At 43.2% G+C, this 26747-nt stretch overlaps 2 protein-coding genes across 2 annotated transcripts in view; both read left to right on the top strand.

The window, feature by feature from the left end:
* Window positions 1-4485, top strand: part of RFX8 (RFX family member 8, lacking RFX DNA binding domain) — a 30636-nt gene extending 26151 nt beyond the window's left edge. The window contains 3 exon segments of the mRNA XM_030476475.1: window positions 269-516; window positions 518-560; window positions 4295-4485. Of these exon segments, the coding sequence (XP_030332335.1) occupies window positions 269-516; window positions 518-560; window positions 4295-4320 (317 nt within the window). The 3' untranslated portion in view covers window positions 4321-4485.
* Window positions 4486-6158: 1673 nt separating this feature from the next.
* CREG2 (cellular repressor of E1A stimulated genes 2) lies at window positions 6159-25363 on the top strand. The gene is made up of 4 exons (XM_030477162.1): window positions 6159-6612; window positions 9026-9195; window positions 20073-20186; window positions 21741-25363. Exons 1-4 carry the CDS (start codon window positions 6205-6207, stop codon window positions 21886-21888), a joined length of 840 nt encoding a protein of 279 aa, XP_030333022.1. The 5' UTR covers window positions 6159-6204; the 3' UTR covers window positions 21889-25363.
* Window positions 25364-26747: the final 1384 nt, after the last annotated feature.

Below are 26747 nucleotides of genomic sequence, written 5' to 3'. Positions count from 1 at the left end.
GAGCAGGAAAGCATATAAACAGAAGTACACTTTCCTCTCTAGCTAAAATAAGGGGGAAAGGCTTTTGCTTACATTTCAAATCTGCTGCTGGTGCCTATTTTGCTGTGATATTTGGAAGTACATAATTTTGTAAGTACTACTTGATGAGTGCTAGTCTGCTACTTTGTCTAGCCCATTACTATAATGAAGCCCTTCAAAGAAGAACACATCATGAAGATAAGGAAATGATGAAGTTGTTAAAATTATTTTTGTTTTTCTTTAAACCTAGGATCCTGGCATTTGCTTAATTTGCTACTCATGGATTTTGTGGCTCACATTTTCCTGTCCTATATAGAGGAGAAGGGAGATGAAAGTTTCTGGGTTGCAAAGCAAAATGAGTTCCCTGTTCTGTGGCATTACGAGCCCAGCCATCTCTGGGGCTGTTATGCAGAGGAGCAACATCAAGCCAATACTCCACAGCCAGCTTTCACAACTTCGATGCAGAGCCAGAATAACTTTGGAAAGAGCCATGGTTTTGCAGAGTTCTGAGTTGTTCGGTGGACACAGCCATGGGCAGCAAGGTGAAATAAACACTAACTTTAAAGAAAATAACAAAAAAAAAGAAAAGAAAAAAAGGGTAAACTGGGAGGGATCTCAGGAAGTCTGTGATTGTTTGGGGGATTTTAAGCGTGTAAAGTAGAAAAAAATGAAATCTAGGTTTGCACGGAACCATGCCCAATGACACCGAAACCCACCTCCATCCCACGATCCTAGCAAGGGACCGTAATCTTCACACCACCCACCTCCCCATCACCTCAGTTCCCTGATTCTTTCCTTGGGTTTCCAGCAGACCTTTGGCACTCCTCCAGATTCCCTGACCATTGTCTAAGCAAGAGCAGCGCTGTTCTGGTGGATTGGGAACAGCCTGTGGGCTAGCTGACAAACAGGCCACATGCACTTACTGTGCATGATGTGGCCTTTTCTCACTACTAGAAGCATTGAGAGGCTCTATTCCCTCCACCTACCTGTTAATTTCATCAAAAGATGCAGAAGTATGAAATCCTTGAGATCTTTCTGCTCCACCAGACTTTCTTGCAGTCAGTCTGCTGCTTCAATCTTACTAGCATAAGGGATGACATACAGGTAGAAAACAAGAGAGACCCTAAGTCTTCCTAGGGCACAAGGCTAAATATAAGGACATATGGGAACATGGATCAAGCCTCTGTGCTTCATACAAAGGATGAATTAGACATTCATCTGTTTTCAGAAGTCTCTTCCATGCAGTAACAGCACTGTCTTAAATCTCAGAGAACATTGTGTTTTCCAGAAAATGGTGCTGGACAAATGCTAATGGCACCAAGACTTGTGAAGAAAATTACATTCTTAGGGTGATCCTACTGAAGTTATTTTACTCTCAAGATGTATTCAGCTTCCACAAACTAGGACCAGGACTGGAAATGGACTGTTTTAAAAAATCTTTATTAGTTATACAGACCTGTCATGGACTCTTGGGTTTTTTAAATACAAAATATGCCAAAAGTAGCTCAGCAATGAAAATGGGAAGGGAGAGAGAAGGTACAAAGGGAACAAACCAAGAAAGATTTATACGTGTGATGGGCATGTTTGACAGCTTTTGTTATTGTTCAAATGTAATACAATGAACCATCCTGCCATAACCCCTTAATTTCAAAAATCAAACTGAGCTGGGTGCAGGCTAAGAGCAAGGACTCACTAAACCACTGGTGGTCAGAAACTAGGAGATAAACCAGTAGAAATCTTATCCAGTATCTACCCTCCTTCCCGTGCTCTTTCACTGGGCTGCCTATAGGGGCTTTTGTATGGCCCACTATGCCCATTGCGATGCGGGTGTCAGCAGACACGGGTTTGACCCAGGTTTTGTCTGTGTAAGTGATATGCCTATAAATATGTCTATCAGTTTTTCATATTTTGTGCATGATCTCAAGAACAGAGCAAGGCTGATTAGAGTGAGGGATGAGGGGTGTCAAAGAGGAAGGGTATAAAACACGAAATAGGGTGTATGAGGACTTGAGAGAAGGTATGGAGACAGTGAAGGATTGGGAAAGTGTAGAAAGAGCTTAAAGATCTCAAAGGTTGATGGGTTCTATCAGTCCACATGCAAGATGCTGATAATGGTGAGCTGACAAAGAGATTCCAGTAAGAACCTGCTGATGGTTCAAGTGTTTGCAGTTTGTGAGGGAGCTGAAAAACTGGAACCTGCAGCTCAAAAGGAGCTGTGACAGAGTGAGTGAGCACTTCTGCCTACTCATGTCTTCAAACGGGTGGTAGCTCCCACCTCAACTGTTGCAGGCTCCTTCTTTTTGGGTGTCAATACTAATTCCACAGGTTGCTGAAAAACACAGGATGCTGAAAAACTCATCTTTGTCACCCACCACTTTGTATCGCCATCTCTGCAGATCCTTTGAATAGATTTCCACTGCATCAGGATTTGTGTTCTGCAACTTTTGATCACCAAAAATCATCATCGTGCTCCCAAGCAACCATCTGTCCCTGCTCCTGACTAATCCCACTTCGGCCACAATCCATTCTGTGGGGTATCTAAAGGCTCAGCAGCCCTAGTGGCACCCACCAGCCACACTGCTGTTTCCCAGACCACATTTCTGCTGCCTGACATATCTCTCTACATCACGGGTATATTTCATCATTTTTCCCTTTAACTCCTTTATCCCATGCAGCCTCCGCAGCTCCCTGCGACCCAGTGCCTTTTGTCAGTTCCCATCCTCCACTCCGTCCACTGCCAACAACAGCAACCTCCATATCTTTTTAATCTTGTCCCACAAGGCATGTCTGTGCCTTCTCTACAGCCTGTTATGCTTAGGAAAAAAATCTGTTCATCGCACCTCCACCCTCATCTCATTGAAATTAGTGCTAAACACTCCGATTTGCAGTGAAACCCTGGAAAAATGAGAGGGAGGACTGGTAACAGAAATCAGAAAAGAATCTCCCAACCTTGCCCTGATATCAGCAGCATCAGTGTGTGTCTGTGGCTTAGCAGATCCCTTCATGATCTTTTAGTTGTCACCTTCATTCTTCCTCTTCCTTTCCCATCTGTTTTTGGTCCTCCATTCCTAGTTCATGCTGAATATAAATTACACTCCTCAGCAGAGAGACCATTTTTTCCCATTTATATTGAACAGAGCAGCACACTTCTGAATCTTTTTTAATATACAGGTAATTTGAAGCATGGAAATAATTGCTAATAATCTTGAAAACAGAATACATTCCTATTTTGTGACATCTCCTGAGGAAAACATTAGTTTTACATGAAAAAATGTAGAGGGTGGGGAGTGAGACAATACAAGATTTGAACACACTGGCTTAACAGGGAGTGTGGCAGATGAAATGTTATACAGCCAACAGCACGTAGTACGAACTAAGAATTGCTGAAACTGGTGGCAGTAACGAAGATGCTCTGAGTGAGCCATAATCTATAAAAGTGCAGCTCAGAGAGCATTGGCATGATCTTTATTCCTTATCACAGAGCTTGCAGTTGCTTTCTCTCAGCACAAATAGCATTTTTTCATCTAGAAAATCCCATTCTAGGCTTCCTCTCTTTGTTCACTTGTTACCAAATTAAAATCCTATTAAACTGCACACCTGCAGTGGGTTTATCTGCAGAGCACCGCGCTGTAGCTTTTAATCCAATTCCACACCTTCGTAACATACAATATACTGCAAATCAGGGCGCGGAGAGACCGAGGGTACACTGTTCATAGCTCTGTTGGCAGAGAACACTTTGATTTGCTAAAAAGGGAGAAAAAATAAGGACATAGTTAATTACTTAATGAAATTACAAGTGTTCATCTGAGTGGTCTGTATAATCCAGGATACAGAGAACAAGTGAAATTATTAATTAAAAAATGAGAGCAAAATCCTGACCCTGCTTAAATTCAGTGGCAAAACTTCTGCTGATTTTAAGAAAGCACAGATTTCAGCATGAAAAGGCAGTCCCCATCAGGGGAGAGACAGGCTGAGACTATTTGTTTTGAAAAAGAATAGAAAGGCTTATAGCAGAGATATAAGGTGTGAATGATGTATTAAAAAGTGGATATGGTCTCCTATCAGACCTTTGCTGCCCTATGAGGAAACCCAATGTGCATCTCCTCTTGTTGGGTTAATTGATGTAAAATAAGGTTGGGTATCTGTAAAATATCTCAGATTCAAGAGCAAAGAACAGAGAAGACTTTTTTTATTCAATGAAGGCAGAAACAAATGATTTACAGTTCCTACAGTCAAACTATTTCCATGTTTCTTTTCTAATTTTCAGCTCATGCAGGTCATTTTAAAAGAGAGAACTACTAAAACTTTTACTAAGTTGGATCTTTGAGTCAGAAGGGAAGCACTTCTTATTCAAAAAGCGGGACAGACAATTCTTGCCTTTGATGAACAGCAGATTTTCAGAGAAAACCAGCCTGACTTGAAAATTCTTTATGCTAGACCAGTATTACTTTCTGATACAACTTTAAGAAAATACTGGTTTCCTTCTCTTAAATTTAAGATACTTTTTCTGGAAATACTAAATGCCAAACTGTACTAGCAACACTGGTTTTTTCAGACGTCATGTTATTTTGTTGTTTGAATAAATCTTCAGAAGAAAAAGGTGAAATATTTGTGGTTTATTTTTCATCGAACCCCAGAATGGTTTGGGTTGTAAGGAACTTTCAAAGACCATATGGCTCCAACCCCCTGCCACAGGCAGGGACACCTTCCACTAGACCAGGTTGCTCCAAGCCCCATCCAACCTGGCCTTGAACACTGCCAGGGATGGGGCAGCCACAGCTTCTCTGGGCAACCTGTGCCAGCGCCTCACCACCCTCATAATGAAGAACTTCTTCCTAATATCTAGTCTAAATCTCCCCTCTTTCAGTTTAAAGCCATTCTGTTGTCCTGTCACGACATGCCTTTGTAAAAAGTCCCTCTCCAGATTTCTTGTAGGTCCCATTTAGCACTCCCCTTTAGCTCTATCTATTTCTTGTATTTTTTGTCATCAGCAAAGCTGAAGGCTTACCTTCATTCTGGTAAACTTATCTGGAAGCTACAGAACAGATGAGTGATGCAACAGAAGTTTACAAGCATATATTCTAAGGAATTTTAAGTTTGCATTGCCATTCTGAAGAGGTCTGCTGCAAGAACAGAAAAGGAGCAGGATGCAAAAGCACCTTTAGTAAATAGGGCCATTGATATAAACTCAACTACACACTCAAATCTTTGCCTAATTAAATCCTTGCCTGGGAAACATATCATTTAATAGCAGTGCTGTGTACTTAGATGTCAAAACGAATCCCATGAGCACCAGGACTGATTGATGATGTCTGCCTTCTAGGACTTGGAGTCTTGCTGTTGCTTGACCCTGGTGTCCAAATGAAGTTTTCCCTGCAACACGGGCATGCTCCCTCGTGGATTCTCTCTTTTACAATAACTGCAGAGACCCCACCACCTCTGCCCAGGTGGCTGGTTCCACCTGCCAGTTTCTGCAGCACATGTAGAGAACACTCTAGCGTGAGGCGTGCCTGCCCGTGGCAGGGGGTTGGAACCAGATGATCTTAAGGTCCTTTCCAACCCAAACCATTCTATGGTTCTATGATTCTATTTCGTGAAACACCTGCCTGGCCACATACCAACCAGGACCGTCACAACCTCCCAGCAAACACCATGCAAATGCCAGGCAGACCTGCAGTGAGCCCCAGCTGCACCCTGCCCCACGCGTGTCACTGGCACTACACCTCCCCAACCTGCAAGGGGCTGGGGAGGGGGCAGGAAATGAATGCATGACAACCGGCTGCTACAAGCATCTAGAGACTCTTCATCAGGGACTGTAGCAATAGGACAAGGGGTAATGGGTTCAAACTTACAAGGCGGAGATTTAGGTTAGATGTAAGTGGGAAGTTCTTTGCTGTGAGGGTGGTGAGGCACTGGCACAGGCTGCCCAGAGAAGCTGTGGCTGCCCCATCCCTGGCAGTGTTCAAGGCCAGGCTGGACGGGGCTTGGAGCAATCTGCTCTAGTGGAAGGTATCCCTGCCCATGGCAGGGGTTTGGAACTAGATGATCTTAAGGTCCCTTCCAACCCAAACCACCCTGCGACTCTCTTGAGTACCGCGAGGCTGCTGCGGGCCGAGCGGCCGGCGGCCGCAGGAGGGTGCTGCGGGAGCGGCGCGGCGCGGCGCGGTGCGGGCGCTGCCGCAGAAGATGTCGGCGGGGCGGCGGTGGCCGTGGTGGTGCTGGTGGCTGCCGACGCTGCTGTGGGGCGGCGCGGGGGGGTACGTGGTGGTCAGCTCGGTGTCCTGGCCGCTGCCCGAGGGCGGGGAGGCGGCGGCGGACGAGCTGCACAGCTCCTCCACCGAGGAGGCGCTCCCCGCGCTGCTGGAGGAGGCGGGCGGCCTCTGGAAGCAGAGCTACCCGGCTTCGGCTTACCGTGAGGATGCGGCGCTGGGCTCCGGGCCGGCGGGCCGGCGGCCGGGGCAGGAGGCCGTCCCCTCCAGGATGTTCTCCTACCGCCGGGAGGGCGGCGGGGCGGCGGGCCGCGCCGGGACCGCCCGCTTCCTCGCCCGCCACAACACCTGGGGCTTCGTGGCGACGCGGGCCGCGCAAGGAAAGGTACGGTGCCCCCCGGTGCCCGGCCCGGGCCGCCGCGGACATGCGGTGCCGGCCACCGAGCGCCTCGGTCTGTTGCGCCGCGGGCAGCGCCCGCGCCGGCAGGCGCCGAATGCTTGGGGGAGACAGTAAAAACTCTTTCTAGTAATAGGAATCATGTTTGGAGGAGTACAGCGAGAGAGGCACGCTGAAAAACCGCACCAGAGAGGCTCGGGAAAAGCCAGAGCTTTAGGCCAGAACCAGAGCTACGACGTTGGGTTTGGAGAGAGGATATTTCATCCCTTGCAGCATCCTCGAGCCTGCTCCTGCCCCTGTTCCTGCTCCTACTTCTGCCCCAGTCCCTGCCCCTGAATCGGCTTCTGCCCCTGCCACTGCCCCTTGCCCCTGCCCCTACTTCTGCCCCAGCTCCTGCTCTTGTCACCCAGTGAGCAGGGGAAAGGAACAGGGAGGAGAAGGAGGAGGAGGAGAAGACCCTGCTGGGGTACCATAAAATCTGCCCGTCCCACAGCCGTCCAAGGTATACTAGCTTAAAGGACGATTTATCTGTCAGGAGCATGAAGCAAAATAGGGCTGCACTGGAGGATCAGGGTCATAGTTTTTTCCAGCTTTAAAATATTTCCCTTTTTAAAAGGAGAGGTTGGGCTGAGATACAGCATCCAGTGCCACTCAGGCAAAAGGAAAGGAAAAAGAAAAGGTAAAGAGGAAAAAGAAAAAAAAGAAGACAGCTTTAACTTTCTCTTGAAAATATTCACAGATTAATAAACCAACAGTAAAAACCGGGCAAAGTTAGAAGCACCTTAATCTTCAGAAAGCTTGGCTGAGTTAGTGGCAGTTTACGTTATTGTGAAATACAAAGTATCAGGTTAAAAAATGATACCATTAAATAAATATATACATACACACAAGAGGCCTGTAATTCCACATTGGATTGTCGGAAATCCTGTTAAATCATATGATCTTAACTCTTCTGGTTTATGCTCTAGCCAGAAACCCTCAGTGGAATTACAGCCATAGCATAGTCTGCAGTTAGCTGTCTCTACTTTCTGTATTACTCAGAAGTAATACAGAAAAATCTTATTCATAATAAAATTGAGAATTCATGGGGGGCTGCTCTGAATGCTGAGTTATGCTGCTTGTGATCACAATTCTGTATGAGAATCCACTGTGACTTTAGCCATGTGTGACAGACTGAGGATTTCAGGCAATGGGAACCTGTCCTGCAATATTACTGACAGCTACTATATTTATTTTCATTGTAACTCTTAATAATAAACAGGTATTTTTAGTTTCTAAGTTATGTAGCTTCATTAAAGCTTGATCCTTGAGGTCCCTTCATACCTGGTATTCTATGATTAAAGCATTCCTTCTGAGGAATGCTAACAAGGACCATTTATAAGCACTATAAGCATGAAAATTTTAAAGGCATATAAACATTAAAAATCAGAAAGTATGCAATCCAGGTAACAACATAATCCAGGGTTTTCTTATTAACTATTCCCACTTAATTTGATTTTGCTATAAAGGATTTACCAGTTACAGTGAATTAATGTATTAATTGGTAATTTTACTATTTAATGTCTAATTGACCGTGAGGAAAGAAATATCTGAAGACATGAAAAAGTAACAATTCATTGAGTATCTGTCATTGCAATTTATAAGGAGATGAAAAGCATAGTAGGAGGTTAAATCGTTATGGAGAATACTAATGTGTGTCACTATTTGGCAGAGACATTTTTGCATGTGTTATATCCAGTGTGTGTACACAGGTCAGTGTATGGGAGAAAACTTGGAAAACCTGGCTCCTTGGTTCCCTTGGTTCCCTTGGTTCCCTCCTCTGACATGGGGGGAAGGTTTGCTCTGGCTTGGTCAGACCCCCCCCCACAGCTGAGGTTCTTGCTGAGGCAGATGAGCTGATGTCCAGCTTGGCTTCAAACACAACTCTGGCTAAAATGCCTTCCTCTTGGCAAACTGATGCAATCACATTGCAAATCAAGGCCAAAAGGGGAGGCAAAATTGGCGTAAAAAGCAGGCTGAGTCAAGGCTAAATTAGGCTCTGTATCCTTTTGGGTTTCCGAAAAGGCATCAGCACTGTTTCAGAGTAAACATTTCTTGACACTGATGGCATTGATTATAATGCACTCTAAACATTTTTAATTTGGTAGTTCTTTTAAGCTCAGTGAAAGATAAAATGTCCTCTATAGTGTCATGGACAGGACTGAAAGGAATAAACAGAGGAGAGATCTCTTTTCATAGAAGCGTGACAGATCTAATTTAGAAGGTCTGTCTCATGACGACAGCAGAAAGTGGGAGCAATTGGGGGTTGCTGTCCTCTCTGCTAGAGCCTTTGAAGGCATCCCCAACATTGTAAACTGTCTATGTGCAAAGATGTAACCAGTGGCTTATTTGGATTTTGCAGATCCAAGGTATGCCCTATGGGAACTGTTTACTTGTCAGTGATGGTCCTGTCAACAACAGCACTGGAATCCCTTTCTTCTACGTGACGCCAAAGGATAACACTGTGGCGGATCTCCTGAAGAATCCTGTGGCTTCTCTGACCCTGCCAGAGGTTGATGGAAATTTCTGCAGGTAACAGAGTTTATCTGTCTGGTACCACTTTCAGTGAGAACAGAGTCCTCAAAACAAAATGCTCAGTCCCCACCTTCAATGTCCTGCTTTTATTTTTGGCTCTCACCACCAGTCACAGGCTTCTCTTAAGGTTTGTTTTGCCCCAGTAAAGCATGATAAAGAAAAGCAGATGTGTCATAGAATCACAGGATGGGTTGGGTTGGGAGGGACCTTAAAGCTCATCTAGTCCAACCCCCTGCCATGGGCAGGGACACCTTCCACTAGACCAGGTTGCTCCAAGCCCCGTCCAGCCTGGCCTTGAACACTGCCAGGGATGGGGCAGCCACAGCTTCTCTGGGCAACCTGTGCCAGTGCCTCAGCACCCTCACAGAGATAGCAGTGAGTTCTCCTTAATCATATGTACAGTGAATAAATCCAGATTACTGAAGCTGTATGTGCGTAAGATGTATGGATGTAAACTCAAAGATGATTCAGTTTTCCCCTCTATTCTTGTCTCCTTGAAAAAGACGTATCTCTGCCATATGTTTGTTCACAGTCAAACATGTGGCAAACTTGGCTGAGTGAGCCTCGTGCGAAGTGTTATTTCCAAAGGCCTCTTTACGTGAGGAGGTGCATGACACCGAAATTGTGTCAGACAGGACTCCGTTACCAAAGCGGATCTTAGCTGATATTCCAAGGAGAGAGAGAGAAGAACTGGAAATCACAGGCTGCTTCAGAAAAGAATGGCATTGAAGGTTTTTACCCCAAATTAAGGTCCTTTTTGGAGGAGGAGAAGTTTATCTTAAGAACTGGGTCACAGATTTCCCCAGCTGGGTGTTACCTTGGGCATCATCCCACCACTCAAGCCCGTAGTTGAGAACAACACTGGAAAAAGCAGTGAATGGCAAATATAAAGCACATTGCTGTTACACTTGTCTGTATTTGTCTCCAGAATATACTGTTTTCCTGAAAGTTATATGGTGGCAAAATGAAAGGTTTCTTAGTCCTAAGCAGTACAAGTGATTTCAGGCTGACATCCTATTCCCAAGGAATAGAAATCATGGCTTCCCCTTGCAACGTCGAACGCCTAATATGAACCTTCTATGGTAACATTTGTTAAGGTAATTCAGTTTTGCATGCTTGAGAAGGTCAATGGACTGGTGAAGTTAACACCGGAATGGTTCTGCTTGTTCCTTCAAATTATTTCATTAAATATTTTGAATTAATCATTTAGTAAATAAATCTATCAGTTCTTTCATAACAGGCTAATGGAGCTTATTCCTGCTTGCTAAGCTTTTTCATTCAATCAAATAGTGAGCTGGATATCTAGACCAAGTGCTTAAAAATGTATGTTAAGTCCTAGCATCTACCCAATGCCCTATTTTCAAAGGCTCAAGACTCAGAGCAGCTTCCATTGATGGTAACTGCTGGTCTTAAGCACTTCTGAAAACTACACACCCTTTTGGCACTTAAGTGTGGCCTTTCGTCCCTGACTTTAAACAGCCACTCTTGAAAGTCTTTGCCTTTTATGTTTCAGCAATGTCACTACCCGATTTACCTGTTTGGGAAGTGCCAACTCACCAACAAAAGAGAAATGCTGCATGATTTATAGAAATATGAAATCCATATACATCACAACCCTTCAAGAATATTTATTCTCTGCCTTTCTATTAAGTAACTATTAATTTCCAGACCAAACCACTACCCTTTTGTTCCGTGTGCCAGATATTTGGTGCTGTTCGTCTTGCAGCCAGGGCAACCTGGATTCCACCACCCGACTCTAGCACCCACCGCAGCCTGAGACCATGCTCTCTGGTGAGAAGAGCTCTCTGGGCGCTGCCATGGAGCTAAACCTGGATTTCCAAGACAGCTTAAGCCAAGCTAATTAGCAGTTGTCACATCCCTACTCTCCCTCCCTACCACCAGTCATGTGGTCATGCCCCCCTCACATCAGCTCTGAGCTTTGCCTGACCCTGAGCTGAAACATAAGTCTGAAGAAAATTAACCCCACAATGAGAATAAGGTTTTCTGCCAGGCCTTCTTCCTTTCTTCCCATGGCTGCTCCTAGCCACATAATCATACCCCCTCCCTTCAGCTGACCATATGGCAGGCCTATTTTAGCTCAGTAAATCCCATTTTATTTTTCCTGGATGAGATTTCTACTGGGTTTGTAACTTGCATCAGCTCCCCAAGAGCCATAGGAGTGCAAAGGAGAGGGGAAGGAGAAGGTAGAGGAAAATAGGGCATCATTTTAGCATGTAACCGTACTCTAAATATTGAGCTTACTACTGAATTGAGTACACAGATTCAGAGTCCGATCAGTGCTCCTTGCATTATTTATTTTGTTCTTACATTCAGTTTGTTTTTCATTATTTCTGGAGTTCTCATCTGGAACAGATGTTGGCTGGCATTAGGGCAAAGAACAAGCAATACAGAGAATGAAAAGCTGGGACATTTGTTGAGCTGCGGTACATGTTCTTGATGATAGCTAGGAAAATGTGAGCAAGCTTTGGGGCTGACTTACAGCCAGGAAACATGTGGCCACTGGGACTTTAACCTTCTTCTTTCCCTTCCCTCTGTAACCAGGGTCAGAAATGAATTTACATTTTAAACTAGCAACCCGTGAGTGATTTTTACATTTTAAACTAGGAGCATCTTAAACTGCAGCCATGCTCCCCCTGCTACCATTACCCCATAGAAAGGGCTTCACAACTAGTGCGTCCGGGCCCTGCTGGCAGTGCTTGGGGTGACCTGTCCCCAACACTGTCTGCAGCACTGGATCCACCACTGGTGACACAGCCAGCTTGCTGCCTCTGCTGCTGCTACCCAAAGCATCTCTTGGGGGTGCACTCTACCTGCCAGAATAGCCAGGCTGGGCCATGCAAACAGCTCATAGCATCCTCAGTGCAGAGCTTTGTGTGGTGCCCCAGGTTCTCTATAGCAGGTTTCTTCCTCTTTTTTACTCACACTATGTGAGAGACACACTTTCTGCTCTGAAAGACCTCAGGTCCTGCTAGTATTAAAACAGTATCTGTGAGGTTTTATTGTAAAGGAAATTGTCATTTACACATGGTTTTAATACCAGAAGTTCTCTTGGTCAAGAGCATTGTTAATTGTTTTGGCTTCAAAATAATTGTACAAAATAGCTAAATGAATAATGTTCTACGTGAGAAAGTTCATGTCCTTGTACGCCAGCAATGTGTTTGTAGCTTGTTTTCATGTGGAATTTTATTAGAATTTCATTATTAACCTGAGTTAGAATTTCATTATTAACATGAGTTGCAAGTATTAAAATAAATGTGGAAGCTGATCTATGCCTGTAGTCACTGCTCCTGGGAGTATTTGGCACTCTCCTGAAAAATGCTTTTGACCTATTGCACACAAAAGAAATCTCTGGCCTTTAGAAAGAAAACATAGCTGACATTTCAATAGTCTTCTTTATCTAATGAGTTTCAAGTGACTTGTGTGTGTGTGCATCAATTTGATATTAAATTAATTTAGTAGCGAATTTCGTTTTGTTTCAGAGCAGATCAAGTTCCAAACCTTGACAATAAATATTTTCAGTTTCAAGGATGTGAGGAATACAGAGTGGCCTTTTTGATGCTCCAGCCTTAATATTTAATCAGCTGGAGAGAAAAATTGAAAAGCCTAAACCAATAAGAGAGATAACATTAAATAATGAAAGAAAGAGAGCTGTTATGCATCTGAATAGGCACTAATTGCAAGACATTATAATGTTGCAGCTACAGTCTGGATTCCTCATCTCTGACCTAGAGACTGCCGTTTCCCAGAAGGAGAGGGGCTGCACCTCACTCAGAAGGCTCTCTGATGGCCGGGCTAGAGAAAGCATTTGTTAGCAACTACACTGCATCCTATCTGAGGGCTGGTAAATGGATAATAGAGGCAAGAAAAATTAAATGGTTCAGGGCTATAAATAGACTAAGCTGGCATGTCTGTGCCACAGACAAGCTGAAAAGATTGAGTCCCATTCTTAGAGCTTTCAGAGGGAGCAAGACTGAGCCCGCCATTAAAGAATAGAGCAGCTATTGTTCTAAGCGCAGTTCTCAACACACAGGCTGCTCAGAGGATCCCTCTTTCCACGGAGGCTCCTGGGCCTGCCTCATTACAGCTGCAGTCTGGAAAACAGGCAATTAATTTGAAACGTGTGTCGCCTCCTTGACATCAGGTTCAGCACATTTGTAGGGACCAACTGCAGCTTTCTTAGAGACGGAGCAGTTACACGGCTGCCATGACCTGGTTTTCACACAAGGGAAAAAGAAAGAAAAGCAATGAGCTTTGGGGTCAGTTCACCGTTTGTTTTCTTTTGCTATTAGTTTGGAGGATGGTATTTTGAATCCACACCGCAGACTGCGAGTGATTCTGCGGGATTTGAGTTCCTCTCCTGTTTTATGACCTGCATCAGGGGTGGCTCCATCACAGCCATTTTACCCTCCATGCTCATGTACTGCTTGAAGTAGCAGATTAGTGCAACCGGGCAGATGTCTTCACTGGATATAAGCTGGCTCCTTAGGTTTCCGAAACTCTGCACTGAGAAGGCTGACAGGAAGCGCTTACCATGTCCAGTGCTTCTGGATACTACCAAGCCACTGGAAGAGGAGAAGTAATTCAGTGGGTTAGGGTCCCTGCTGCATGGTGGATCGGCAGCATGCGTAAACTGCCCATTTCATTCCTGGGCAATCCTGAGAGACGATAAGCCTGCCACAGGAGGCAGGCACAACCTTGGAGGTGTCAGTTGTCCCTCCAACATGCAGCTACCCCGGGGTTTGTAGAGTCACTGTGTGTTAATACGAGGATATAACAAAGCAATTTGGTACTGCACCTTCACACAAAGAGAAGTGACGCACAGAGAAGACAAAGGCTGAATTCAGACTTCCCTCAATTTTTGAGATCCACCTCCTGGTTCTGTGGCACAGACACATTTCTAGTTCTGGTATTTATATTGGCCCTTTTTAGTCATGTACAAATAACTATGTCAGTACTGTTCCTCAAAAATCTATATTTAAAAAAATCAGGAAGATACCAAATTAGAAAGTCAAATACAAAGCCTACTATCATCATGACCCAATGCGCACAATATAGCTCTAAATTACTATTTTTTTCCAGTATTCTCAAATAACCAACTTCCCAAAGTCCCTTTCTAGTGAAGTAGTATGTGTTTCTCTGACTCTGTTTACAGAAATAGTTGATGCTGTGATTCTTTTTTTCTCCCCCATGAATTGTCTATGGTTAAACTATATAAAAGTTTCCTGTCTGAAACAGAGAGTTCAGCCAAAGAAATGAGTTGTTACTGTCAATAAAGACAGACAAACAGGCTGACTTCACCTAACAAATTCTAATTAAAACACTTCAGGAAGGATTATCTTCCAGAAAGAGTGAAATTATTTAAAACATGAAAACAAGCATACTGTGGATACAGGCTCACTTAGATGCAGAACAGCCATCGTACCAATACTCTTCAGCTCCCAAGTCTGATTTCAGATTCAGAACAGAAGACTGTTCTTCCAAAAGCAAAAGCAAAGATGTCTTTTAACTATTTTTGCTGGCTCTCAAACATGGCTGATAAAGAAATTCTTGTCAAAATCAGAGCAGGGCAGGGTAAAACTGCCCAGCCGTATCCAGCGGAAGGCCAGCAACAGCTTTTGAGATTATGAAATTGCTTTCAGCAGAGATTTTGTTTGACGTTCATGCCACGCAGATTAGCAGCACCAATACATTTGTTCTACTTCAGAGACTCTGGTAGGTAGTGGTGAGCAAATGAAATGTATGAGGAGGATAACTAGCTTTTCAAAATTAATCACATTTATGAATCAAAATTATAAGCACTTTACAATAAATCTCTGAGGACACAGCATTTCATCCCTCCCTTTCTGTAGATTTTAAGGGACAAGAAATCCTATGACGTATTGTGTATAATAGAAAATAACTCCTGAGTCTTCAGTTTGGGGCTAGGCGAAGAGGAGCCCTGTGCGGGGTGACAGGGTTCCTACCTTGCATCTGTGGGAGGTGACAGGGACAAGCTGTTCGAGCAGCCAGTCCCCACCTCCCTAATTAGATGGTTTTGTACAGCAGCTGCTGCTGCTGCTATAGGAGAGGTTAGGATGTGTGAAGACAGTCATTGTCCTTATGCCACACATGAGCTTTCTTAAGTAGGAAAAAACATATGAAAACTCTTGTCTTGGGCTTTCTTCTTGGTGCTCTGGCTCTCTTTTTCTGCATTAGGAGAAAGCTCTTTTCCAACTTCTTTTCCATTTTGCTCAAGAAGGAGAGGGGTAAAAACAGTGCTTTCTTACAGGGCAGGGAGAACTGTATTCAGAGGAGATGGGGAGGATTAATGGATCGTGACAGGGAGGATGGAAGGTCCTGCTGTTTCTTCAGAGGGGTGGAAGAGGATGGTAGCTCCTCTGTGCGAAAAGAAGGCTGGGGAATCATAGAATCATGGAATGAGGGATAGGCATCCACAACTTCTGTGGGCAACCTGTTCCAGTGCCTCACTGCCCGTACAGTAAAGAATTTCTTGCTAATATCTAACCTAAATCTACCCTCTGTCAGTTTAAAGCCATTCTCCCTTGTCCTATCACTACAAGCTTTTGCAAAAAGTCCCTCTCCAGATTTCTTGTAGGCCCCCTTTAGGTACTGGAAGCTGCTCTAAGGTCTCCCAGATCCTTCTTTTCTCCAGGCTAAACAACCCCAACTCTCTCAGCCTGTTTTCACAAGAGAGCTGCTCCAGCCCCTGATGATCTTCATGGCCCTCCTCTGGACTCCTCCCAACAGGTCCTCATCCTTATTATGTTGGGGGACTCAGAGCTGAATGCAGTACTGCAGATGGGGTCTTTACAACAGCAGAGTAGACAGGGAGAATTGCCTCACCTGACCTGCTGGTCATGCTTCTTCTGATGCAGCCCAGGAAGAAGAAAAAGAGACTCCTCTTCATAGAACCCTGCTTCCTTCCCCAGTACCTAGAGCATTACTGAACCCTCCTACCTTCCTCCTACTGGTTCCTCCTACTGGCATTCCTTCCTAAGTGCCTCCCAAACTCCTGTTTTGTCTTTACTGCTCATCTGTGCCAGATCTGTTTCACCTCACTAACGGACTGCGGAGGCCAAGAATGAACATAATACTCTGGGATACTTTTGATCAGAAACCAGGAGACAGACCATTGCCAGTCAAAGCAGAGATGTCAACTGTGAAATGGAATTCCAACAATGTCCCAACATAATCACCTTGTGTGCCAACATAACCACATTGGTCTTCATGAACTATGGGTTCACCAGATCTGGACTTCGCTAATTGTTGTATAAGAACCTTCTAATTAAAATCTGAGAGATGGCTAGTGTAGTAAACAATTTAATGAGTAGGTGGCACTCTTTACTCTGAACCAGTCTTGAACCATGACCCAGAAAGTGCGGAAGTGGTACGCAGTAAAACAAGTGGGATGTGTTGATCAGCAGTGAGCTTCACAGCATTGCATCTCTGTTAGGAAACATATTTCACTTGGACACAGATTTCTCCTTAAGTTCAGTAAAGCTGGCACCTTTGTAAGTGAATGTAGCTCATGATCTCATCTCACATGCTTGGAAGAGACAACTGCCTGTACTGCGTCAAACTCTGCGTACCTAATTTGCTCACCGTAAGCAGGGGAATGGAGACAATCAATTCTTCTCTCTTCACAAATCAGATGAATAATTTAGATGATCTCTCTTAATGCACTGTGTTCTTATAAAATGTATAATCTGAACCTTCTTCCATTTTAATCTGGCTTCCCTCAATTTCTGCAACAAGGTGTACGTATTTTAAATCAGCATAAAAAAATGTATTTCCTATGACCTGGTGTCCTTTCACAGTTCCCTGCTTTCTCTCCTCCTCAGTTAATATTTTATCATAGCCTTCATGAAATCCTCTCCAGAGAGACCTGATTCTGATTAAGTCAGGGCCTGAGAAGCCACCCCAGGTTTCCTCGACAGAGAGACAGTGTCAGCAGCATGCTGTCCCCCAGCTCTGCCTCCCCCTCACCCCCAGTAAGCAGCACACAAATGTTATATAAAGTCACTCTCCACACCTACGTGTTCTTGTGCCAGCAAAGATAAAAGGAACACAGGGACTGAGAGCTGGATATGTGTTTGTTTATACAGAAGGCATGAAGTGACTAGTGAATGCATGGCTAGGCCTCTACAGATAGGAGGGAGGAATATCTTAGTAAATATACCTATTTATCCCTAGTATCCCTCTATTATCTTTAGTGAAAATATGAGATGTATCCCTGGCTGTATCCATTTACTCCTAGGGAGCAAAGCCTGCATTTACGTTAGTTGCACTGGTAATACCACTGAGAATTTAAGACCTGTTCACAATGGAGTCAGAAGTGGTAGCTGGAAGTTTAGTGGTTTTTGATGGTTTAAAAAGTATAAAAGTAATCACACATTATTAGGGAAGTACTGTGCCAAAACCGATGCAGAAACAGATTTACTTCACAATATGAAGGGCTCCTTTGATAAAGAAAATACTAACACTAATGGAAGATTAGAAAACAAGGTTCCTATTCTGAAACAGAAAACCTGTGATAAGAGGCAGCACTAAAAGCAAAGCCAGCAAAGTAATAACGCAGCATACTGAGCTCAAATGTATCATTGTCCCGTTCAACTCTTCCAAAACTTTATCTAACAAGATTTCAACAAATAATTTGTTTGCCTCATTTCCCAGAAAAACAAGCTGACCCTCCAGAATATTATTCCAATGTGCAAAATTCATCATAAATAACTTTTACTGGGAAGATAGTATTGTGTGTGTCATTTAGTGTAACACCCTGACTCATGAGAACATACAGAAAACTGCAAACAGAAGAAGGAGACAGGGTGAAAAACAGAAATAAAACCATTCCGGATATGGATGTACAGTGTGTGGGTTTTGCTGTCAGCCAAATATGTGGAGAGCAGTTTTTCCTGTAAATCGGAGAAGTCACATCTGACACTAGTCCTATCAGGCAAAACAGTCTCAGCAAAGGCAGGCAGGATTCACTGCTTAACGACAACAATGTCAGGTTTATTGCCTACTCCAAATCAATGAGTACACTTTTAGAACAAACATGTACTTGCACATAAAGATCAAATAATTGTAATTTGAGAAGGTGTCAGACCAGAACCTCTCACAGCTCCTGATCACACCCAAATCTATCACCTTGATCTGCTCTGTGAAATGCAGGCATCCTTTAGTAACAATCCCTTTCTAATTCCTGAAAGTAATTAACAACATCTTACCTAGAAGCTATACCCAAGAAGGGCATTTGCAAATACTCGTGCTTTTCCCTGCTCTTCAGTTGTTTTAAGTTACTGTTAGGCTGCGGAGGAAATGGTGTGTAAATAAACCCAGTGCCAGGGTAGGGAATGCAGATATTCAGGTACTCAGAACACCATTCATTTACTACTTCATTTAAAAAAAATAAAAAATGTACTTGAGGAAATTACACCATTATTAACTGATGTGAACAGAAAGTTTGAGCTTGGTGTTTGGCAGCTGCCCTTCCTCTCATGCAGAAAGTGTGGTAAAGGAAAAAAAGAGTATGAGTGGAGTGTCCAGAGAGCTGAACACCCTCTTCAGACAACTGCTGTTCCAGACTGAACAGGATGCTGAAAAATCATCCCAGAGATGATGTGACTGCAAATGGCTCTTTGGAGCTCAGGCTACAGATGGTGCCAAGTGCTTACTGGGCATAGCTGAGTATCAATCAGCCCGCTATACTTCCTTGCGTACCTCTGTTCATAGCCCTATCCATAAAAGCAGTTCCTTTATCCAGTGTGCTACAGTCTTTCATAACCATCTGTGGGGAATCTGCAGGTGTTAAATTGCTGCAGGATGATGTCCATATGTTTCCTGCAATAGACATATATTGAGAATTATAACACTGCTCCCCCCCCCCAAAAAAAAGCCACTGCAGATTGCATGCAGTTAAGGCTAAAGGGCTCAAGCCAAGATCTTTAAGTAAACTTGCACACAGATAAGATGTAATTTACTGTGATTTGCTGCTTCCGATTAAAACACAGAGAAGAAGAAATGCAGTCTTCATTTCCTAATGTAGTTTTTCAGGCTTATGTTCTTACGTGAGGAGACAGTCCAGTGAGATGCTGAACAGGCTCAAAATGCTAGCAATGGGACTTGGGGCTGCTCAGCACTTGCCAGGATCAGGCCTTTGCAGTCATTTTGTAAAACTTTTTTTTGTGACTGGTCAATTTACTTATGATTTATATCCTTGTATTGTATATGCTAGAGTCAGCAATTGCCTGGCAGCTACTAATGGGAGTTATTTATTGTTACTGTATAGAAAGCCAAAAATCAACAAGTACCCTCCCTGTCTTCCCTGTCTTCATCTGAAGGATGAAGGCAGTTGGAGATTTTTTTTTAATAGATCTTACTTGTCTCTTTGGTGTAAAGCAATTGAAAAATGGGTAAAAATGAACAAGGATTGAGTTTCTAGGATAGGCACAAGGAAAAGGCCATATCTTTTATGCATAAATACAGGTATGAACACTTACTTTGTAGGCATAGGCACAGACTAACCATCTCACTAATTCTTTTTAGAATCCTGAATTCAGGTCTGTACATATTCTGGGAAAGCTGCCATTTTCACATTTTTTACAATCTAGCATATATTAATCCAGTTTTTGAGAACATAGATTAAGATTAAGCAAATATCTACAGCAGAGATCTGTTTCAGGTGAGTATTCCTTCAAGACCCTCCTCAAATGCTACAGCTGGGTGTAGAAAAGACCTGCAAGGCTTGACAAAATATTCCATCTTTTTTGTATGTGAGCAGGAGTTTGTATTTCTCAAAAAACCTTAACAAAGAAACCAAGCTATTACACATGAGCATTTTTCTCTGTGCACAGAAAAAATGTAATTGATCCAGAGGATCCAAGGTGCGCCAGGCTGACTCTCATGGGACAGATGGTCACGGTGCCTCCAGAGGAAGTGGAATTTGCCAAGCAAGCAATGTTTTCCAGGTCTGTATGTAACAGGCACGTAGTAGAGTGCACCCCCAGGTTTGAGACAAATAAATGGATGTGGCCATTTGGTATGGAAAATCTGAGAATTAACAAGCCAAATCTTTACTTGCCATGAACCATGTTGGCTCCTGTGTGGCTTGGAATGACGGGCAGAGCTGTGCGTCCTCCTTTTAACTCCAGAGGTAATGAAATATGAAAACGCAATTAGTCAGTGTTGGACTCCAGTAAGGCACGTGATCTGAGGATTATGAAAATACTTCACCTGGCTCCAACGAGAGATTCCATAAACCCAGGGTTTGTTACCTTTAATGATTCTTCCCCACCTTAGGACAGGTAGTGCTCTTCAGCTACAGCCCCCTACTCAGAGACAGAGCAGAGCTCTGTTGCCTCTGGGCTTACACCTATTGCAGGGTGGAGCTTACAGGTTTTATTACCTCTCCTGACCATGATAACTGCTACCAAAGCCATTACGCTACAGAACAGCCTCCTTTGAACAGATGCAAGCACAACCCAGACACACACACACACACCCAGGGTGTGCCCCCATGCCCTCCAGTGGGTCTTCAGAATAACAGGCCTGAAAAGCCGGAACCTTAGCTGGGACACACCTCTCACACCAGCTGCCAGGGATGGTCCTCCAGGCACGCCCTGCCTGGTCAGTCAAAAATTGCCGGGAAACTGGGATGAACAAAAGCCAGAACACCACAGAGAAGGTTGCCAGGGCTTACGCCATCCAACACTGGCAGCAGCTGGAGCCACTTCCCAATGCCACAGTTGTGTGTGCTTAAAGGAACGACTCAGAAAATGGTGGGAAAGCCCAGCTAAACCCAGAGGTTGCCAAACCAGCCATAGTCCCTGCAGGGGCAGAGGGGCACTGGGCCAACCCTGCCTGGACTGGCACCGCTTTCGCCTGTGCTTCCATGAACACTGCAACTTGAGCTGTTATATCTGCTCTGGGCACTGCTGCTGAGCATCCCACAGCAACCTCTGCAGATGCACTTACTGGGACTTGGGGACCAGATGTCTGCACCCAGTATTGCTGCTGGGGAGGGTCTCTTTGAGCTAGCTCAAGAAATAAGACAGAAATAGAGGACGAGAAGGTTCTAGCAGGCAACAGCTCGAAGAGGCTGTGCTCTGTGCCAGCTAATAAGCTTTCCTGCCATACCGCAACTGCTACCAAAGACGCTGTATTTTCAGAACACTGCTTCCTTTGAACAGATACAAACACAACCTTGACACACAGTCAAATAATCTCCTCTAACTGTTTTTCACTTACTGAAGAGACCAAACAACATCTCCCTTTAGAGATGTGGTTCTGCAACAGGGGAAGGTGGTGTCTGCTGGCTGCCTTCATTGCAGTTGTTGCCAGATCGGGGTGGGGAAGATCGTAAAACTTACTGCAAGGGAGGGCAAAAAAGATGAATGGTGGTGGTTCTCAGCTCTCAGGTTTCACTGGCTGAGCACAGTAGACTGAAGAGAAAAGCAGACTATGCATATGCCTTGGCACATCTTTTAAGGTTTTCGGGTTTTTTCTTTTCTTTGTCCTTCCAGGCACCCTGTGGTAAGAAAGTGGCCTCGTAGCTATGAGTGGTTCTTCATGAAAATGAACATTGAGCACATCTGGCTTCAAAGCTGGTATGGAGAGGTTTCTGCCATTGCAGTAGAAGAGTATTTAAAAGCAGCTCCAAGTAAAGGATGATTGAATGGGCTTTGAGATAGAGCTCTCCTGAGTTTCCCTTCCAAACACTTTTAAAATCTGTTGCTGGATGGTTACTTCAGTGGTTTTTTTTTTTCCCCAAAAAAAGTCTTCAAAATAGCCCTGTCTCACACAGTGCAGAGTGAAAAATAAATCAACACAGACTTTCAAATTATAAAGGAGAAATGGATACTAGCCCTACCCTGCAATGTACAAACTTGTCATTTCAAACAGGCAATGCATCATCTTAAATGCTGCTTAAAAATGCTTTGTATCTGTTTGTTTTGACTTCTATTGCTGTGCACCCACAGGGAAACTACAGTATGTGCTAAATATAATGTTCTGATTTACAGAAAAAGCAAATTGCCTACTCAGAACCTTCTATGCATTGTGGAGGTATTAACTGCTGCTTGGTCTCCCTTTATTTGTAAGTACTTTAAGAGAAACTTAATAGCTGAAAATTTAGATATGTAAGTTTAAAAAAAATACTTTGCTAAAGCTGTCCTCATTTCCTAACTTGTATTTGCTACATGTGCTTTTCCCTAATTAGATAATTTGATACTTCACTTGGAAATTGAGTAGAAATTCTTTTAGTAGAAAAAATGCAAGCAGCTCAAACAACGTGGCTCCAATATACCTTGTCTCTCACTGACACAAACCTGGTTGAACACATTAAGGGCCAAAACCAAATCAGCCCCACAAGGATTATCCTATTACAAGTATAAACATTCTCATAAGAGGAATTTAAGTAAATGTTCTCAGCTAGCCTGTTCCTGTTATGAGACAGGAAAAGTATTTTTAATGGCCTGTAGTCCTGATCTTTTTTTTTTTTTTTTGCATCCCTTTTCCAGCCACTGCTTTATTTTTAACCTATTTGTGCAACTGATTTTTGCAAATCATCGCTAACTCATCTAAGGGTGGAGCCAGTCCCGTAACCCTACTTCTTCAGCAAGTTTTAAATGGCTTTTTCCTGAATTTATTTTTTAAAGAAGCCTAAAGATAGGTATATATTTCAGACCATGAAAAGCTAATTTTCCTCATGTGGAAAGTGCAAACTTTGTTGCAAAAACATGATGAATAGGCACCTCATGTGATAATACCAGAAGAGTTTAAAGGTATTTTATCTGCCTTCAGCCCTTTCTCTAGATGTGCTGGTAAACTGCAGTTCCTAAGGGTATCACAGTAAGAAAGCTCCCATGGCTAACCAGCCAAGTCATTACACTGTTTGAAAATTACATGACTGTTCTCCCTGTACATTAAGAAAGAGACAGATTGAGATGGGGTTTCTGTGCCTGTGGGGAAGGAAGATTTGCCGGCATCCCTGGAAGGGCACCTGAGCTTTGGACACCAGCGCACACCAAAGTGGGTCTGAGGAGGAGCCTGAGTCCCTGGGCAAGTGACCTGAGCTTGTACAGGTTAATCCCTGGGTAAAGCTCAGAGGCAGCTGCATGAGCTATGACCAGCTGGAAGCCAATTAAGTGTAGCTGAGCTTATTTTGGTTCAGGCATGGAAAAAGGGAGTCATTCCCGGAGTGGAGCTGGGCACCATGCTGGTTTAACTTACCAGGGGCCACTTAGCCCTTGGACGGGCTCAGAGCTCTTGGCATTGTGACCATTCCTGATATTCTGTAAGAAATGAAGACAAATGTGGGGGGAAAACTTTATTTAGACACTCGTTAAGCACTTTTTTTTCTTGTCTCGTTGCCAGAGACTCTGATAGCAGTGCAGATATTTGCAGAGGTAATTATGCAAAAGGAGGAAACGTCCTGCCTGCTTCTATTTCCCTTTTTTTTTTTCTTGGCAGATGAGCAGCATTTTCTCATTTGAGCTTGCCCCAAATCTTTCACTGTGTAGTACTGAAGCAAAACAGCCCATTCTGTACAGATTTATAGAATACCACCAAGTGAAATCCTCCTTGATTCACATCATTTTGCCATGGAGATCTTTGTCCATTATGGATCTGATACTTTGCCCATTAGGATTAATGGAACTTTTAAATCAGAAATTAACAGGCAGAGTACTAGACCCTGTAAGGGAATCTCCACAGTCCAATGTTTCTGTGCAACATTAATTACATGTTTCGTTATCCCAGTTCACTACTAATCCTAGAGAAACCTGACCTGTCTATTCTGTCCCCTGCCCCTGAACACACACAGACACACACAGATTAAACAAATCCAGTGTACAAGCTTAACGTTTAAAAAAGCTGAAGAAGAGAGGAAGAATTTTAGAAATGCTGTTGTTACTATACTCTCATTTTCACTTATATCCTTAGACAGCCTGGTAACAGTGACATGGTCCTATGTCCTATCCATTAACTTATTAATGCTCTTGCCTTAAAGCAGTAAGGGATTGTAGCAACGATGTTCAGTAGAGCTTTAACTGTTTAAGAAGTTTTGAACTTACAATACCCCACATGCTATGGGCTGTCTCCCTGCACAGCTAGATTAATTGGAGTAGCTTCTGTGATTCATCAAGAAGCTGTTCTATATGGACCTGCCATGAGGCTCTTGACGGTACCTCAAAACACAAAATGGTGATGGCATGTAAAGTGACAAAAGGGGCTTCAAGAATAAATACTTAAATCACCTGTTCTCATTTCATGCTTCCTTCTCCCAAAGAATAGCTACCATAAAAGTCCTTGAGAGTCTGTAGAAATTCATCAAAAACCTGTAGGTTTTGAACGGCATTTTCTGGACCAGAAAAGGGCAGGAGATGGCAGTTTGTTTTAACTGGGCTTTGCATTATTAATTATGTACTAGTTCCATTTTTTCTTTAAAGTGACAGATGTCTCAAGTGATATTGGTCATTGTGTGGTAAGTGATTTTTGTTAAAGCTTTTAACCCAAAGAATGTTATTGAGATATCATAAAATAATCATAATCCTTTCAGACTGTAAAGGGTCTGATCTTGCTTCAGTTCAAGTCAATAGCAAAAATCCTATTTATTTTCTGTGCTTTAATTATTAGATAAAGTAAGCATTTTAATAAAAGGTCTTGATAAGCCCTTATGAATTTATTAAACATTTCAACTAGCTGATGTGTAATTTATTTCCATGTGTTCTGCATTATAGTTATTTCTGTAGCTTCCCCAAAAAAGTTTGTTGTGCAATATGTATTATTTAAAACATTAACTGTGGTTTTGCAATATTTAAGAGATGCATTTAGTCATGTCTGTATACTTGCTGAAAAAAAGGAAGACAAAGTTCTAAAGTTGGGTTCTCACTTTTTGCTAATCTGTGCAAAGGCATTCCATCAACAGGATTTAAGCACAGCCAGTTTGAACCGCTGTTCTTATTTAACCAAAGAATGCTCCATTTATGATGAAATTTTCAGCACACCAGTAAATGAAATGCAACATGTCTCATTTCTGGATGTGTATTGCAATTTGCAATGTATTTTGACTTCTAAAGATACTGAATGTTGTTAACAAAATGTCTATCGAGAAGAAATGCAAATAAAATACATTTCAAAGTGGAAACTGCAGTTGGAATATTCTTCAGTCTGCAGTACAGCATTAGCCAGAGTAAATGACCTTTTGCTGACAGTGATTATAATTTCTATCTGATCTGAACATCTGTCTTGGTACAGCCTCGCTTTTATCTGAGGAGAACAGCCTAGCCAAGTGCCTTTATCTTTCCTTCATATTCTCATTACTGTCAGCTTTGCTTTCTGCTTTCACCGTGGCAGTTAAATGTCACTCTTAGCAACGTTTGCTCTTCTTTTCTGCAGGTGGGGACTAAGCATTCACCAATCAGGTGTGCATTAATGGTGTTTCGGAAGTTTCCTCGGTGCTATTTCTTTCCTTGCTCTTACAGATTCTTGTTACAGCTTGTTCTCTGCTGTCCGTTCTCTCCTGGCACGTTTCCTTAAGCTGAAGCTGACAATTTACCTTTTCATCTTGCTTTCCCACACCACCTCCTTTCAAAAAAATTCAAGCTCTCCCACTAAAATTCCCACTTCCTATCTGATAAAGGTTATAGGAAAGAGCCTGTGTTTCCTATTTACACCTTACAGTCTTTGTCTTGCCACTGGTTGGACTGCATTCACTGTGAGGACCATGACAGTGTTTCCTAACCTGTACCAACCACAGCCAACATCAGTTTCCTATTTCCAGTGACCCTACATTCTTAAAAGAACATTTCCTGCAGCTGTGCTTTTCCTTTGTACTGGCTCTTTTTACTTTTATCCCGTTTCCAGAGTGATATCTATTCTGATTACACCGAGTGTCTTTCACTTTTTTATCAAAAAATTCTCATTTGAAAAACATTTTTGGACTCACTAAAGTACTGTCACTTTTTTTGATCTGCTTTTTGCCAAACGCTAAATTCATGCTCCTTCTGAATTGTCTGTCTCGCGTCCTTCAACACGGATCACCTTTACCTGCCTCCAGTCCACCACTACTCCACACGCTCTCTCCCATCTAACATTCTCCTGCTCCTCTGTTGCCTTATTCTCTTTTTCATAATTTTTTCTTCATTAACTCTAGTTTTATTGTGTTCTTTCTTCAACTTCCAATTCCTTCTCTGCAGCCCCTTCCACATTACTTTGCTCAGTCTTGGCTGTCTTCTTGATTTTGCTATTTTAATCTTGTTCTCACAATGCTCGGCATCTTTGGAGAGAGTCCTAGCATTGCTCAGTGTTTTGGGAGAATACTGAAGAGTTAAAGAACACCTCGGGTCTGAAGATATTTGTTTACTTGTTTATTTAAACACTGACTCTGGAACAGAAATCACAGAATCACAGAATGTTTGGTTTGGAAGGGACCTTAAAGCTCATACAGTTCCAACCCCCCTGCCATGGGCAGGGACACCTTCCACCAGACCAGGTTGCTCAAAGCCCCATCCAACCTGGCCTTGAACACT

Source organism: Strigops habroptila, chromosome 2 (assembly GCF_004027225.2).
Source record: "Strigops habroptila isolate Jane chromosome 2, bStrHab1.2.pri, whole genome shotgun sequence".
Classification (NCBI taxonomy): Eukaryota; Metazoa; Chordata; class Aves; order Psittaciformes; family Psittacidae; genus Strigops; species Strigops habroptila.
This window is presented reverse-complemented; position numbering and strand designations above follow the sequence as displayed.

What these genes read in the sequence shown, in the direction of transcription:
- CREG2 (XM_030477162.1), top strand. Translation starts at nt 6,205, where the DNA reads ATGTCGGCGGGGCGGCGGTGGCCGTGGTGGTGCTGGTGGCTGCCGACG. An exon ending in CGCGGGCCGCGCAAGGAAAG is followed by an intron (nt 6,613 to 9,025) that starts GTACGGTGCCCC and finishes TGGATTTTGCAG; the next exon opens with ATCCAAGGTATGCCCTATGG. An exon ending in GTTGATGGAAATTTCTGCAG is followed by an intron (nt 9,196 to 20,072) that starts GTAACAGAGTTT and finishes CTCTGTGCACAG; the next exon opens with AAAAAATGTAATTGATCCAG.